The 18047-nt window shown below is 40.2% G+C and overlaps 2 protein-coding genes across 14 annotated transcripts in view; both read left to right on the forward strand.

The window, feature by feature from the left end:
• Cadps2 (calcium dependent secretion activator 2) overlaps positions 1-18047 on the forward strand; it is a 542247-nt gene that overhangs the window by 393002 nt on the left and 131198 nt on the right. The gene's annotated exons all lie outside the window — the stretch shown is intronic.
• On the forward strand, positions 4713-6412 carry LOC118579591 (la-related protein 7-like). The gene is given in 2 exon segments (XM_036180985.1): positions 4713-5472; positions 5475-6412. Coding segments are annotated over 2 exon segments (1695 nt in total). The 5' UTR covers positions 4713-4715.

Genomic DNA, 18047 nt, shown 5'->3' on the forward strand with positions numbered 1-18047 from the left:
AAGCCAGCTAAATTCTCCTTAGCTCTTCACTGCCTTCCTTGCTTGTGATTTTACACCATCTGGTTTTCTTTCTCTCTTCTGTCTGTCTTTTTTTTCTTCCTTCTTTCTTTTTATTTATTTTTATTTTTTAAATTTTTTGTGACAGGGTTTGTCTGTATTGCCCTGGCTATTCATATAACTTGTTATGTAGACAAGCCTGGTCTTGAATTCAGAGATCTGAATTCTGAGCTGCCTGAGTCTGCCTCCCAAGTGCTGGGATTAAAGGTGTTCACCATCACCTTCTGGTAATACATCTGGTTTTCAACTTGTCTTATTTAGGGTTTTTATTGCTGTGAAGAGACACCATGACCACAGCAACTCTTAGAAAAATTTAATTGAGATGGCTCACTTACAATTTTAGAATTTTAGTTTGCTATCATCATGACAGGGAGCATGGCAGCATGCTGGGAGACATGGTGCTGGCTACATCTTGCCTTACTGGGAACAGGAAGTCTGCTGATAGTCACACTGAGGAAGCTTAAGCAAAAGAGACCTGAAAGCCTGCCCCCTAGTGACATACTTCCTCCAACAAGGCCACACCTCCTAATAATGCCACTCTCTTTGGGGGCCATTTTCTTTCAAACCACCATGTTCCACTCCCTGGCTCCCCTAGGTTTATAGCCATATCATAATGCACAAAAAAAAAAAAAAAAAAAAAAAAAAAAAATGCATTCAGTCCAACTTCAAAATTCCCCATAGTCTATAACAATCTCAAACTTGTTTCAAAATCCAAAGCCTCTTCTGAGATACATGGCAGTCTCTTAACTGTAATCCCCCTATAAAAATCAAACTCAAAAAGCAGATCACATACTTCCAACATACAGTGGCACAGGATATACATTACCATTTCCAAACTGCAGGGATACTAAGGAAATACTGAACACAAAAGCAAGACCAAAAACCAGCTGGGCAAATTCAAAACTCTGCAGCTCCATGTCTAATGTCAAAAGGCTCTTCAGATCTCCAACTCTATTCAGCTTTGTTGACTGCAACATATTTCTTTCTCTTGGACTGATTCTACTCCCTGTTAGCAGCTCTTTTCCACAGGTATTCCATGACTCAGGCATCTCTAACATCTTGGGTTCTCCAAGGCAATCCAGGCTTTAACGTCACAGCTTCAGGCAAAGGCCTCTACTAAGCCTCCATATAGGGACACCCCTGACACATACCTGGCCTCAGAGTCTTTCTTTAGATGCAGAGGCAAATTCTATCCTTGACTCTAAAGCCAGAACCATGTGGCCAAAGCTGCCAAGTTCTGCTGCTTACTGGGGCTGGAACATGGCCCCCTCATTTAATTACATCTTCACCAGCTTTCTGGCCTTCACTGCCCAAGCTTTGCTGTCCTGAAACTTGCTCTGTAAACCAGGCTGGCCTCAAACTCAGAGGTCTACCAGCCTCTACCTTCCCAGTACTGGGATTAAAGGTGTGCCCCACCACACTTGGCTCCAACCTTTCCTTTGGTTCCTTTTCACAAGCTGGAAACTTAGCTGGGTGGGATCTTGCCCTGAGGTCATCAGTCCCTTTGTTCCACTCCTCAAAGTGTTTATCTTCTTGAACACAGAATTTAGCTCTATTTCACTTTCTGATGCTCTTTTTCTCCTCAAAATTTACATTTTGTTATTTACCCAACTCAGCTTGCTACCTTCATTATAAATCTTCATTAGAGTTACTACTAAAAAACACACTATAGAATCTACACTAGGCTGTTTTGAGATTTCTTCTGCCCACAGGATTAATCCAAAATTCTTCACTTTAGCCTCAGGCAGATTTTTTGGACAAGGGCAAAAAGCAGCCACTTTCTTCATCCAAAGATCACAAGAATGATCTCTAGGCAGCATACTAAAATTCTTTTCCTCTGAAACCTCTTGAGTGAACCCCTGATAGTTCTGAAAACCTTTAGCACCTCTGTCTTCCATGCTCCTACTAGGATGGCCCATTAAGCAGCGCTTAAAGCATCCCACTGCTTTCATAATCCACAGGACCAAAGTCCAAATTCTTCCAAACAAACACATGGTCAGGCCTATCACAACAATACCCCAGTCCATGGTACCAACCTCGGTCTTAGATAAGGTTTCTATTGCTGTCAAGACATCTTGACCACAGCAACTCTTATAAAGAAAACATTTAACTAGGGTGTCTCACTTACAGTTTTAGAGGTTCTGTCCATTATCATCATGGCAAGGACCATTCAGCATACAGGGTGACACGGTGCTGGCTACATCTTGGCTTGCAGAGAACAGGAAGTCAACTGAGAGTCACACTGAGGGAAGCTTGAGCAAAAGACACCTCAAAGCCCATCCCCACAGTGACACATTTCTTCCAAGAAGGCCATACCTCCTAGTAGTGACAGTCCCTCTGGGGGCCATTTTTTTTTTTCAAACTACCACACAACTTCATGATTTATTTTTTAACCGTATAAATTGTTAGGTGTTATTTTTTAATGTTTTATGCTAATATTTGCTTATATTTAGAAACTATTTCACTGTGCCCTAAAATATAATTCTTTGGAATTTCCTGTAAGATACCCCCATAGTTAATGAATATTTTTATCTGGAAATACTTTGTTTCACCCAACCCTTTAAGGAAAGTTTTGCTGTATGTACAGTGATATACTGATAATCATTTTCTCTCAGAACTTGAAGACATTGCAACTTTTTCTAACTACTTTTATTGCTTTTGTAATCTAATTAACATTCTTTTCTCTGCCTGTGCTTTTAAGAGTGAGTGTGAGAGAATATATAGGTACATTATAATATATCAACATGTATGTATGTTTCTTTTCATTCATTCTCAATGGCTTCCATGTGGACTTCTGATCTATCTGTGCTTTTTTTTTAGATAACTGTACATTTCTTTTGATTTATCCTGATTGAGATATGAAGAGTCAGGTTTGTTAGCACTTCTGGAGTTCTATTTTTAAGTATTTTCTCTTCTGTAGTCTATTCTCCCCTGAAACTCTTAATTTACCCATTACTCGTGTAGTAAGCATTTTATCTCCTATTAATATATCTCTAATATCAGACAGTATGATGGTTCGTCTTGATAGGCAACTTCATGGTATTTAGAAGCCCCAAGGAAGAAAATCTGGACATTTCAATGGGTTATTATTTCAGTTGGGTTAATTAGGAAGACCTATTCTAAATGTGGGTGGTTACCATTCCATGGGCTGGGGTCCTGTACTGAATAAAAAGGAGAACATGAGCCAAGTACAAACATTCTCTGCTTCCTGAGTAGGTGCAGTATGACCAGCCACTTCCTGCTTTTGCCTTCATGACTTCCCTTCTACAATGGACTGTATCCCTGGGAACTATAAGCCAAAAGAAATACTTCGTTCCTTGAGGTTCTTTTGTCAGATAATTTTATTTAGTCATGAGTCAAATAACATATATGTATCTACTTTGTTTCCCTAGTGTGCTCTGTTTAGTATCTTCAGTGTGCCTTGGAATTAATGAGTTGACAAATTTGGTGCAGGAGGAGAGAAGTGGGAAGAGGAGGAAGAATGAGAGGGCTGTATTTGAAATGATCTGAGGGAAATGCTCTGGCACTGTTGTACAGAAGCACCAGTGGGCAGTATATAAATGATTTAGTGTGGTGTTATGGCTCTAGTTGGCAGTGTTAACCTGGGAGTGTGGGGCCGACTAAAAGTCTCATGCAATAGCCAACTTTATTCAGAACATCAGACAATTTATGTTTTGAGTGTATTCTGGGGGTTAAACAAGGTCAAATGAGCAAAGTTCACGTGAGTTTAGGCTATATGCAGTCAGGAGAACAAACCATGCATGGAACCATTTTTGAATAACAAAGGTAAGATGATGTATAATCTGCAGCAAACCCACTCCTGTCCACTACACCTGGGAGGGGCAGGAAAGCACATTCTAGGAACAATCCATGTTGTGGAGGAACCTTGTTTTATCCACTTGGAGTTTTCTCACAAGGTCTCAGAAATATCACACAACTTTACTCATGGACTGTGTTTGGACAGTGTGGCGTGCTCGAAACCATTTTCGCTTTGTAACAAGACTGAGGAGAGTTAATAGTTTAATGCTTTAATTGATTCAATGGAGTGCCTTTGTGGTCCGTGAAAATGACCCAAACTACATAGCAAGATGGCTGTCACTTTAAGTGAAGCATTTTATATTGAAAAGGATGTGGCTTTTACATATAAAATTAAAATAATTATAACAAATGATAAAGACCATTGTTAAACTGGGTGGTGATAATGCCTTTAATTCCAGCACTCAGGTGGCAGAGGCAGGCAGATCTCTGTGAGTTTGAGGCCGGACTGGTCTACAAAGTGAGTTCTAGGACAGGCTCCAAAGTTGCACAGAGAAACCTTGTCTCAAAAAACAACAAAACAAAAAAGACCACTGTTAATGAAAATTATTTCAAACACGACGGGTCAGATTGCAAGGCAAGTAGTTTCTGTAGAAAAGCAACTTTCCACTGAGCAGTGGTGGTGCACGCCTTTAATCTCAGCCATAGGGAGGCAGAGCCAGGCGGATCTCTGTGAGTTCAAGGCCAGCCTGGTCTACAGGCGTTCCAGGACAGCCAGGAATACACACAGAGAAACCCTATCTCCATTAAAAAAAATTTAAAGAGAAAGCGTGGAAGAAGGCAGTCACTGACCGTGGGTTCGGGGACGCGAACATATATGAAAACTGACAATAAAAAAAACTATGGAAGAAAGCACTGAGAAGAGAAAAGAAGAAAAAAAGAAACGCTCAAGGGTTAAACAGGTGCTTGCAGATGTTGCCAAGCAGGTGTACTTCTGGTTTGGGGATGCAAACCTTCACAAGGACAGGTTTCTTCGAGAGCAAATTGAAAAATCTAGAGATGGATATGTGGGTATCTCTCTTCTGGTATCTTTTAACAAAATGAAGAAGTTAACCACTGATGGGAAGCTAATAGCACGAGCATTGAAAAGCTCATCTGTGGTAGAGTTGGACTTAGAAGGAACCAAAATCCGAAGAAAAAAACCCCTAGGTGAGACACCAAAGGATGAAGAGGAATGGACCGTGTATGTGGACTTACTCCCCAAAAATGTTATTCATAGCTGGATTGAAAGACTGTTTGGGAAATGTGGCAATGTGGTTTACATAAGTATTCCACATTACAAGTCTACAGGGGATCCCAAGGGATTTGCCTTTGTGGAATTTGAAACGAAAGAACAAGCAGCGAAAGCCATTGAGTCTCTTAACAACCCACCCGAAGAAGCACCAAGAAAACCCGGCATACTTCCCAAGACAGTGAAAAACAAACCCATTCCTTCCTTAAGAGTAGCTGAAGAGAAGAAGAAGAAGAAGAAAGGCAGACTAAAGGAGGAAGATGGTGTGCAGGCCAAAGAAGAGTCAAATATAGACTCCAGTAGCGCGGGTGTGTGCAAAGCCAAGAGACCAAGGACTGCCTCTGAAGGCTCCGAAGCAGAGACTCCTGACCTGCAAAGAAAAAGAGGAAGAGAGACAAGGCTGAGGCGTCCGTCTTACCTGAAGTCAAAGCAGGGAAAAGGGAGAAGGGCAGCGCTGAGGACAAAGACTGCCTCCCCCCCAGGCCAAAATCCAAGAAAGGGGCTCAGAAGGACGGTAGCGAAGCCGCTTCTGAAGTCTCCAAGGAAAGCAGAGACTTAGAATTCTGCTCTACAGAAGAGGAGAAGGAGACTGGAGACACAAAAGGTGACTCGCTCCGAAAAGTGAAAAGGAAGCATAAGAAAAAACGTAAGGAGAGACATAAAATGGGAGAAGAGGTTATTCCGTTGAGAGTGTTGTCAAAGACTGAATGGATGGATCTGAAAAAAGAGTATTTGGCACTGCAAAAAGCCAGTATGGCTTCTCTGAAAAAAACAATATCTCAAATAAAATTGGAGTCAGAAATGGAAACAGACTGTGCAGTGGCTACTAAGTCTGGAGTGAATAATGGAAAAGCAGTCGGCCCTTCAGAGTGCTGCACCCAGGAGAAGACCAGTGCACAAGGTCCACAGTTCGTGAACAGAGTTATTGTGAAGATCATGAGCGCAGAGCCTCTACCTGGCAGGAAACAAGTCAGGGATATTTTGGCCACAATCTCAGAAGTTGTTTACGTTGATTTGCTAGAAGGAGATACTGAATGGCTTGCCCGGTTCAAAACTCCCGAAGATGCTCAGGCGGTAATGAATGCACAGACTGAAATTAGAAAGAAGCACTGTTGGAACCTTGAGCTCCTTTCTGGTGACCACGAGCAGAGGGACTGGCAGAAGATTTTGGTAGATAGACAAGCCAAACTTAATCAACCTCAGGAGAAGAAAAGAGGCACAGAGAAGTTAATCACCAAAGCTGAGAAGATTAGACTGGCCAAGACTCAACAAGCCAGTCAGCACATTCGATTCTCCAAGTATGATTGAGAAGGACGGCAGCTCCCTTTGGGTTTCCCTTTCTGGACTGTTCTTAGAATGCTAGGACTGCTTGATGGATGTTCTGCTGAGTTCTACATTTAAAAAAAAAACAAAAAAACAAAAAAACCTTTGTTCCTCAATGTGTAAATAAGACTTTTCTTAGAAACAAATACATTATATGTCACAGGATTTTTTTTTTTCATTAAAACTCTTGTTGAAATTATGCAGGTCAACTTAATAATTTCATAAATAAATGAGTTTTGAAGATTTAAAAAAAAATTAAAAAAGAAAGCAACATCACAATATATCAACTACTCAAGTATGTCATATGTTTAACTTACTTATCAGTATACTCCAGAGACTTTTCCCAAGGAAAAAATGCACTGTTTTACTATAAACATTCAAACTTCTGCTTTCACTGTAGAAGTATCTATTTGTGTTCAAAATCTCCAAGAAATCAGAATGTGCCACAAAGTGCAAAGAAAGGATTTTAAGAGAGGTTATTTCTATAAGAATAGTAATAATAAGCATTGGGGGATGGTATATAAAAAAGATTGGAGGGAAGAATGGGAAGGTGTAAATAATGTGATTGTGTTTTAATTCAAAAATTAAAAAATATTTTTAAAAAAGTAAGAGAGAATATCATTTCAATATTTTATCTTTTCCAATTTTTTTCATAGAATATGTTTCTCTCAACAAGATGGTATGTATATATTTAATTTCTTCCATGTATTTACAACTTGAGAAGAGGAAACAACACTGTTTCTGTAACATTCACTCATCCAAACGTTAGATCATTCTGATTGAAATAATAGGAAGTGATACAGGTTAGGAAACAAAGAAGAGGCGATTATTGTTTTCCCTTCATCATCTCCGCCATTTCTATTCTCGCACTGTGACTTCCTCCCCTTTCCATTTTGTTCACAAATGGATATTGGTGGGAAATACACGAAGTGCAAAGTGGCTTTACCTGCTGTGCTGTGGGCAGAACTGACAGTTCAGAAATACCACCCTCTAGGTGTCTCTCCTCTTCTCACTTTCTCTAGGGGAAACTAAGATGTCATACATTCCTCAGAGGAGAAGGAAGGTGACAAGAAGCCTGTAAGAAACTCAAAGCACCCTAAACTGTAGCGTTTGCCTTCTCATGGCTTGCAAATAAGCTCTTTAAAAAAAATAAATAAATACATTTATTTATTTTACATCCCGGCCACAATTTTCCTTCCCTCCTCTCTGCCCAGTCCCTCCCCTCCAGTTCTCCAAAACCCAAAACAAACAGCCTTACCCAATGAGTAGAGGGAGTTTGAAAGAAATCCGCATCATCAATACAATCACTTCATTTTCTTTAGAGTGTCACTTTTCGCCGATTCATTCAATCCATACTTCCAAAGCACCCTGTCCCCATACATGCCTAGAGATTTGGGGCTCACTTATCCCTTAAGTGTCTAGAAGCTGTCCAGCTGATAAAAGTGAGAAAATCTCCATGAGAGATACAATAGTTCTCCATAAGAGAACATAAGTCATAGAAATGAGTGGTGATTTTTAAGGAGAAATTAGGGGAAACCTGTAGTTGTTATTTTTTTTTTTACTCTTTTGCCCTTTTTGCTCATTGCTCTTTTGGGGCCTACCACCTAGCTCCCCAATAATCACACAGGCTTATTCATTCTTATGAATGTTCATCCTTAGCATGGCTTATTTCTAGCCAACTTAACTTATCCCATCTATTTTTTGCCTCTGGACTTTTACCTTTCCCTATTTTTGTATATCTTTTTTTCTTTCGTATCCCATATCTGGCTGGGTAGCTGAGTGGCTGGCCCTTGGCACCTCCTTGCCTCCTTTTCTCGCTCCTTAATTTACTCCTCCAAGATTTCTCCTCCTATTTGCCGGCCAGCCCCACATATCTCTTTCTCCTGCCTTGCTATTGGCCATTCAGCTCTTTATTAGACCTATCAGTTATTTTAGACAGACAAAGTAACAAAGATTCAGAGAGTTAAACAAATGCAACATAAACAATGCAGCACATCTTTGCAGCATTAAACAAATATTCTGTAGCATAAACAAATATAACACATCTTTAACTAATATTTTACAACAGAAACCCTTAGTTAAGTAATTTTTAGAAGTGCTGCTTAAATTTCAATGGATTCTGTTGCTAGCAGACATCTCAGATATTTAATAAGAGTTTTACTGTGAATTTCAGAGAGGACAGCATGATTTGTGTTGTTCAGAGGGTGCTTGGGATTATTCATCCTGTGATCCTAGAGCCTCTTCAGAGATCATTGTCCCTTTGTCCCTTACAATGTGTTCTGGAAAATGTGGGCAGCAAATCATCTGTTCTAAAAATTATACACAACAAGTGGTTCTTAAATATGCTGAAATTATTTTTATTGGTATCATGGGCCTCTGGAAATTTTTAATTAGACTATTGTAAAAGAAGTCTAGAAAATATGAACCTTAAATTTTTCAAGCACAGAAAGTGAAACTATGCCTCTTGTCATTATCTTAGTATTTAAGTTGATGCTTAACTTTCTTTTCTATCCAAACACTGTCTCTGACTTTTTTTTTTTTTAATTAGAGATTATTTAACCTTTTCCTTTATAGGGACATATTTCTTACCTGTTTTCCCTGTTCTGGGAGCCACTAGATAATAGAAAGCTGGAAAAATAATATTGTTTATCACTCTTTCCTGTGTTATGTTTTTCTTTTTTTTTTTTTTTTTTTTTTTTTGGAGCTGAGGATCGAACCCAGGGCCTTGGGCTTGCTAGGCAAGCACTCTACCACTGAGCTAAATCCCCAACTCCATGTTATGTTTTTCAACTCAATTTCCTCACCTGTCTTTTACATTTACTGCAGAAAAATAAAATTTTAAATTAATCAAGACAAGATATCCATTTTATATATATATTTCCACTTTTAATAACTGTTGTGAGGTAGTTTCCTTGGAGACAAAGCTCCATCTTTGAGGGGAGCTTGTTGAGACTGAAGATTTCTGGGGGCTGGAGAGATGGCTCAGCTGTTAAGAGCTGACTGCTCTTCTAGAGGACCCAGGTTCAATTCCCAGCACCCACATGGCAACTCACAACTGTCTGAAACTCCAGTTCCAGGGGACCCTCGCACAGACATATACTTAGGCAAAACACCAATACACATAAAGTAAAAATAAATTACTTTAAAAAGATAAGAAAAGAGACTGAGGATGTTCTAAAGGGAGGTAAATCATTCCATCCTGCAGAGAAACTCACTAAGCTCAGGGAATCAACAACTCAAAAGCCTCAATAAGTCCCTGAAACTGACCAGATAGAATAGGTCTGTTATACCTAAAGTATATATAAGCAAAAAAGACTGATGAGAGATACTCTCAGACAAGCTCAGCTGCTTAGAAGAAGCTCAGAACAGCTGAGCTACCTGGAAGAAACAGACCAGCCAAGCAGCCTGGAAGCAACAAATAAGCTGAGGTACCTGGAAAAGGTTCAGACCATCTGAGCTGATGAAAGAGTCTCCAACATGTTGACCTGCATGTAAGTTGTGCAGTGTGGTCTACATTTCCAGTTTTTGTGAGCTGTCACCCATGCTGAGGTAACCTTTTGGTGCCTTTGGCTATCTTTGGGTCATTTCTGCTACTGTAAGTAACCCCATAAAACTCACTGGGTCACTGAGTTGGACTTCAGTGGTATACTTACTTTAGTCTGTTGTTAGTTCTGTATCTCAGGTGAATAGACATGTTTATGACTCCTCAAGAATAGTATCCCACAACAGTCTCAATCTGCCATGTTAACTAATACTACAAGTTAAAAATACCTTAGTTCATAGAATTATTGTGGGAGTCCAGCTACCACCTTTTAAACGGTTCTTGGGTGGAGGAAAGAGGAATGAGGAAATGATAGCTAGAAAGAGTAACAAGGAGAAAGACAGAGACATAGGATAGCTTCAGGAGGGCTCTGAGTCAATACCCAGTCTCCCAGGGGGTTATTCAAAGGGACTTTTTATAATATGCCAAGGGGAGAGGCAAAAGACCTCCCCCTTGCAAGATCAAAGTGCACTGTACAGACAAATGTAGACCCTTCCAAACACCTGGTAAATAGGCCAATGGCCAAATCATCCCATTATGCAGCCCTGTTAGGTAAAGCAATCTCAGATTCTCTGACCTTGAGTAAGGTCTCACTAGGAAGCCTCAGTGGGTCTCCACAGTTCCTACTTCTTAATAATATAAAGGTCTCAAGTGAGGATTCAGCACTTAACCCTATGCAGCTCTAAATCAGCTTTCCACTAAGCTTGCAAATAGCTGGAATAATCATAGCCATACACCTGCTCCTTATGGCTGCTGTACCTATTAGTAAAGGAGTAGAGGATGATCAAGATAGAATGGCCTTTTTAAATGGGTCTAAGATGACTATAGCATTCTTCACTGCACCAAACCCTTTTTTAAATCAATAAACTCCTGGTGCAACTGCATCAAATAAATCAGTAAATTCTTGATGCAACTGCATGAAATCTAAGGACTCCTTAGCATCACCATTAACATTAACAGGTTAACATCTTAACTCTAGAATAACTTAACTCTAGCATAAACATTACTATGCATAATTACCATTCTCACAAACTTACATACAAAAGCAAACTATTAATAGAACTATTTACGCTTCACAAACTTTAGCAAACATCCAAAAGCAATCTCTTAATAGAACTGTTTACACTTTTTGCTAACAAAACATAGGGTACACTATCACAAGTTAACATCGGTCCACTCAAGGGACAAGAAAAAAAAATTTTAATTACAAAGACTAAGGAATATTAATTCCCCCTTTTCCTTATAATTTCTTAAGCTGCATCTTGAGCCTGAGTAGAAAAAACAAACTTCTCTATTTCTACACAAACAGTTCCATTTGTACACAGTTTCTGAGTCACCACAGTTAACAAAGCATATGTGCATAGGTGAAATAAAATTGCCCCATTGCAATTGAACCACTCCTGTCCATCCCATTTCTTAGGTCTAGAAAGTTCAAAATGTCAGTTCTGATACCAGTCTTACAGTTTCACTGAAAGCTTTCCGATTGCCAGTCATAAAATTCAAATATGAAGAAACCCACAACCAAAAACTTGTTGCAGTTCCATGCAACAACCCAGTTCAAACAAACGTCTCTGAAACCTCACTTTGAAGTTGGAAGCCTTCCCCTATGAAATCTGCTGCAGAATGAAAACTGTATACACCACAAGAACCGGCTGGTGCGGACTTCTTTGAAAAAGTTCTCCATGCAGCCAGCATGAACCAGATAACAGTCACTTAAAGGAGCCACACATTTGTTTGCAGCAGGCAAACAGAAACTGCATGACTTTTGGTTCCTGACTCTGTCCAGGCTTTTACAATCCCAGTCCTGAGGCCAAAAGGCTCTCAACTGCCTTGTGCCACAGGGGTTCCAGGTACCTCCCATCCACTATGAGCTGCTGCTGCCTTGAGTCTCATGACTTACTCTATCAGGACCCAAGGTCCTGGAACCCTCTCTACGCTGCCCTGCTTGCACAGCCAAATGCCAAGCTCAGGCAGCTGCTGCTAAGGACTCAGTTCCTGCTCTTTTCATTGTAGGGAGGATTTCAAAACCTCTGCTGCACTCTCCATGTCCCAGGCATGTTCCACTTAAGTGTTCTGTCAGCTAGCATTTTCCCCTGGGTCTGTTACACTACCTCCACTATGGTTCTGCCCTGGGGTGTAGATATAATTCTAAAAGGTCTTATTAAATGAAAAACACAGAGCCAAGTACAGAGTTAAAAGCCCAGAGATAAAGCAGTAGCTAAGAGCTAAGACCACCTTATCTTACCACTAGCTGAGAGAGACCTTCTTCCTGTGTCTTGTCTTTCTATTGCCTTTCTGATCTGCCTTCTCATTGGCTCTAAACCCAACCACATGACTTCCTTGTCACTGCCTTTCTATACAGATCTCCAGGTCTCTATGGTCCATACTAGGATTAAAGGCGTGTATCACCACACTCGGCTGTTCCCTAGTGTGTCCTTAAACACAGAGACCCTGCCTGCCAAGTGATCAGATTAAGGGGGTGTGCTACCACTGCCTGACTTTCATGTTTATGCCTATCACCTCTGATCTCCAGGCAACTTTATTTATTACCACACAAATAAAATCACATTTCAGCACCAATAAAATATCACCATACTGGGGAGATGCTGCCCCACCTCCACAGGGACCCTAGTGTCCAAGGAACACACTCAAACTCAGAGACACCTGCTCCCTGGCCCTCCTCGTGTGCCCCCCATGGGTATTGCTCTCTGGAGGCTTTGTCTCTCATGCAGTGGCCACAGTGCCCCGTGTACTCGCCCTCCAGTTGCATGCTGATGGACCTACTCCAGTGGCTGGGATCCAAAAACCACTAAGTTTGAAGTAGCTTGTCAGTCTCATATACTGCTTTTTGCATCCCAGGTCCTGTGCTGGTGAGTTAAACCTTCACCATATCCCTATACCTAAAGCCTATCTGTGGTGGTATTGTGTTTCCCAAAATATTGTGTACCCTAATAAACTTATCTGGGGTCAGAGAACAGGCAGCCACTAGATACAGAGGCTAGAAAATGGTGGCACTCACACCTTTAATCCTAGCATCCCAGAGGCAAAAATCTGTCTGGATGTTTGTGAGTTCAAGGCCACACTGGAAACTGCCAGGCATGAGGACACACGCCTTTAATCCCAGGAAGTGAGGCTTTAATCCCAGGGAGTGATGACAGAAAGCAGAAAGATATATAAGGCATGAAGACCAGAAACTAGAAGCATTTGGCTGGTTAAGCTTCAGGCTTTTGAGCAGCTAGTTCAGCTGAGATTCAGAGACTTCCAGTCTTTGAAAACAGGATCAGCTGAGGAATTGGCGAGGTGAGGAAGCTGTGGCTTGTTCTGCTTCTCCGATCTTCCAGCATTCACCCCAATAACTGGCCTCGGGTTTGATTTTACTAATAAGACCTCTTAAGATTTGTGCTACACCTGTCTTTCTCAAACTTCACCAAAACTTTTATGACTTACTTTAAGAAAGACAGAGACAGAGAGAGATACTTGCTGCAGCCTAACTTTAACTACTCTGCTTTATATTTACAATTTTACTCCCAAAGAATAGAAGATCACCACCTAACTTAATTATTGGACATGACCCCTTAGTCCATGATGTTCCTTCACTTTATCCTCTGTACCCAAGTCCCAATTTGAGTGACATATGTGAGTCCAGCTCCCACCTTTCAAAGGGTTCTTGGATGGGAGAGAGAGGAATGAGGAAATGATAGGTAGAAAGATAGCGACAAGGAGAAAGACAGAAACACAGGATAGCTTTGGGAGGGCCTGGATCAATACCCACCAGCCTCATCCTTTTTTGAAAAGGGCTTTTTATAATATTCAAAGGGTTGAGGCAAAAGACCTCCCCCTTGCAAGATCAAAGCACATTGTACAGCCAAGTATAGACCCTTCCAGACATCTGGTAAACAGGCCCCTGGCCAAATCATCCCATTATGCAGTCATTCTGCATAAAGCAAGCTCAGATTCTATGAACCTTGAGTAAGGTCTTGCTAGGAAGCCTCTGTGGGTCTCCACAAATTATCAAGATTACTATAGAGCACTTGTCTTAATAAGGGCTTCAGTTGCTGTGAAAAAATACCACAACTGAAAAGCAAGTTGGGGAGGAAAGGGCTTATTGGGTTTACACTTCATCATTGCTGTTCATCACAGAAGGAAGTCAGGACAGAAACTAAAACGAGACAGGAGCTGATGCAGAGACCATGGAGGGGTGCTGCTTACTGGCTTGCTACCCATGGCTTGCTTAGCCATCTTTCTTATAGAACCCAGGACCAGCAGCCCAGGGATGGCATCACCCACCATGCGCTGGGCCCTTCACATTGACCACTAAATGAGAAATGCCCTACAGCTGGGTCTCATGGAGGCATTTCTCAACTGAGGCTCCTTCCTCTGATGGTTCTAATTGAGTCAAGTTGACACACAAAACCAGCCAGAACAGCCTTCATGGATTATGTCAATGGATCTACATTTTAAATAAAACACATTTTTCTGCGTGTATGCAGATACCAATATGCATATAAGTATGTATATATCTTTCTATAAAAACAGAACATGATGTATAACCACATGGGAAATCAGGCTATTAAGCATTAGTGACAGAAGATTCTAGTGTATGGGTTCTGTCCTTTAAGAATCTTTGAAATATGAACATAGGCACAACTATATTCATTATTGAGTTGCTTACTAATACAAGAAGGGACTCCCTATCATAAATAGTCTGACTTCATCCGTAATTAAAAAGATTTCCAATTCCAATCCATGTTTTATACTTGTTTGTGACTGCAGCGTCTTTCACAGAGCATCCTGTTTTTCTGGAAACCTTGTTACTTCAATGACTGCAAGCCCTACAGGAACAAAGATGGAGATATTAAATCTCGATCCATGACAACACATGTTCTTCTCAATAGCATTGCTTTACTATTTGTCAGCCACAGGGCTAAACCCCAGTTCAACATTTCAGGTTCAGGAAATTGTTCGTTTATGTTAGGATTGTAATAACCACACTTTACCAATCTTTTTGTCAATGTGAAAGACATATTAGTACTTGAGGAGAAGAATTCTCTTCGAGATTTAAAGTAGATGAGTCTGAAGCTAACTGAAATGACAACTAAACACTAGAGATGTGCTGCTGAGTCAAAGCGGATCTTCCTCTGTTAGTGTGTTTGTTTTTTTAACCTTAAGCTCTTCAGCTGCCACCCCTGCTCCTGTTTACTTTTACCAAACTTCCTGTGCTTTATACTGTTCTATGACACATACATCCCGGGAACTCAAATGCTGCTAATACTAAGGAATGATAAGCGTGCACCTGTCTTTAGATGGGCAGCCCTGTTTATGTGCTGTCTTATCGCCGACAGCTGTTCTCACATTCTAAATGGTACTCCTTTGTTTCATTACTATGTTTGCATGGAACATCAGCACTGTCTCAACCAGCATGGTCAATACCAGAAATACAGCAAGAAAGAGGCAAAGCATATATAATTAATTAGTAATTATTTCTTAATACCAGCCAGCCTTATGCACAATGGATGGCGATAAAGTATGGAAAGGAGGAACAAGTGGGCTATGGACATGGGAAGGTGACTCATCATGGAGGATGGTGAGACTAGTTGAGAGGCTGCAGTGGTAGGACAGACCAGTGAGGAAGAGGAACAATGATCATGTTGCAGATCAATATAAAGGCTTTGGCTTGTACACAGTATCATCATTTACAGTGTCTTGAGCCAAGAAAAAATGTGTTCGGATACATGTTTGAAGACACTCACAGTAATATTTTGCTCGTACTTGACAAAGACAGGGTTGGGGAAGCAAGTCCAAGAGGGCTGGCACGATGGCCAAGCAGAGCTGGTCATGGCTAGCCTCATAAAAACAGTGAGGAAAATGGTTGAGTTCTAATAAACCTATAATTTTTATCTTAAGAAAGTATCTATCAGGGTTACTTAAGAGTTGGCTCGGTGGATAAAAGCACTGGCTGCTCTTCAAGAGGACCCTGGTTTGAATCCCAGTACCCACATGGCAGCTCACAACTGTCTATATCTCCAATTCCAGGGCATCTGATGCCCTCTTCTGGCTTTTGTGGGCACTAAGTACACATGTAGAGCACAGACATTCATCCAGGTAAAACATTCAGATGCATAAAAGAAAGTAAGAAATTAAATAAATAAACTGTATATTATTTTAATGCTACTAAGACCCATTCATAAACTGTAACTGGTTTAAGATTTCTCTCAGGGCTTCTGTGAATATATCATTTATGGTGTATAAAAGAGCAAGATTTTAGGACTTCTGTCATTAAATTACTAAGTAGGTAAGAGGCATTGTTTTTAAACTTCCAGGTTTTAGGTTTTCCACCTTGTCTAAGTAATGTAGGAAATATCTAGTATAGATAAGAATGTTTAAAATGGTTCCTGTATCATTGCTTCTTATATACAACTCCCAAGTCTGAATAGGATTTTATCTTCTGTTCTTCATTGTCTTTTAAGAAAATAAAAGAAAAAGCAAGTAAGGTGTGAGCAGTAAGAACACTGGCTTCAGACTGTAGAAGACCCAGCTTCAATTCCAGTCTTCTTCTCCCTCCATTTTTGGAGAAGTCACCTCACCTCCCTGGACCTCATCATCCTTCTGTCTTGGAAACTACAAATAAGACTATTAGGAACATTCTGTTATTCTTCAAGCAGAAGACCACCTACCCAATGCCTGGTGCATAGTCTGAATTCTGCAGTTAGTAATTGCAATGTTTCTTTTGACAACAGCAGTGAGGAGAACACTGTTGATGACCTAAGAATCACTTGCCTTTATTATTGAACCCCCTTAAGCTGTTCCTCTGAAACTTGGTCACAGTCAAGTTGTCATTCAACCCTGATAACTAGATTAGAAAGCTACTGCATATTCCTAATATTCAGTAGTTTGCCTTATGAAGTGCACTTAAAAAAAAAAAAAAGGAGTATGATAAAGCCAAGTTCAAATCATCCACTATATTTTACCTGTTTGACTGGTACTTGTTATTAATAAACTTATCGAACTGACAGTGTTTCGATGCATCTGGCAGTATTTATCACCTTGATGAATGCTTGATGCAAAGCCTACCCTGACTCATCTCTCTCACTGTTCATTGCCAGAAATCTTATTTTGAACTACCAGGTAGGCAGTGCTCTGCCATTGCAGATCATGACCTCGTCAGGCAGTTAAAACAAGAATAGTCACTCAAACCTCACAATATAGCATCTGTCAGGGAACCACGCTATCATCAGAACAGGAAACGCCTTGATCTTTTACCAAATGTTCTTGGCTTGCTGTGAAATAACCTGCTGTAACTAACTGAAATGGATTCTTACTACTGGCTGTGTAACAATATAATTGAAGGCTAGTTGTATCTGAATGCCCAAATTCTGAGGTTAATGCTTTATATAAAACTGTCAGGGAGTACTGGGGGTATATAACTTGGCTGATAGAGTGTTTACCTGACATGCACAAAGTTCTGGGTTCAACTCAAAGAGCCCCATAACCAGCATAGTAGTGCAGGCCCGTGCTCCAGCATTTAGGAGGTGGATCGATAATTCAAAGTCATTTTTGGCTGTATAGGTCATTTGAGGATAGCCTGGGATATATGCAACACCATCTTCAAACAAACAAACAAACAACAACAACAACAAAGAAACACTTAAATTAGGCAATATTTTGTGATCGTTGTTGCAAATGTTTACTAACAAAGTTGCCTAGACTTTGTGTTAACATTTGCCTAGTAAAAGATGATTTTGAAACAGTATGTGAAAAACCTATGATTCAGTTAATGCAGAACACCTACATTAAATGGATAGCTTACACATTGCCATTTTCTCCCTCATAAAAGTACTTGAAAAACCAGTACCAGTACTTTCTCATTGGTCTTTCCAGAGTTAACATTGAAAGTGCATTGTTGTATGACAAATGTATCTGGTGTGTTATTATAACTATAAAATATTTCTTTGTTTAGAAATTAATTACAATTGCAAGAAATGTTTTCAAAGACTAAATCCCAACAGCATGCAAATTTCTGAAATAACAAATTATTTATTGTCTATAAGGACAAAGTCCTCATACTTAAATGATGCTTAG

The sequence above is a fragment of the Onychomys torridus genome, chromosome 3, assembly GCF_903995425.1.
Source record: "Onychomys torridus chromosome 3, mOncTor1.1, whole genome shotgun sequence".
NCBI classification, from domain to species: Eukaryota; Metazoa; Chordata; class Mammalia; order Rodentia; family Cricetidae; genus Onychomys; species Onychomys torridus.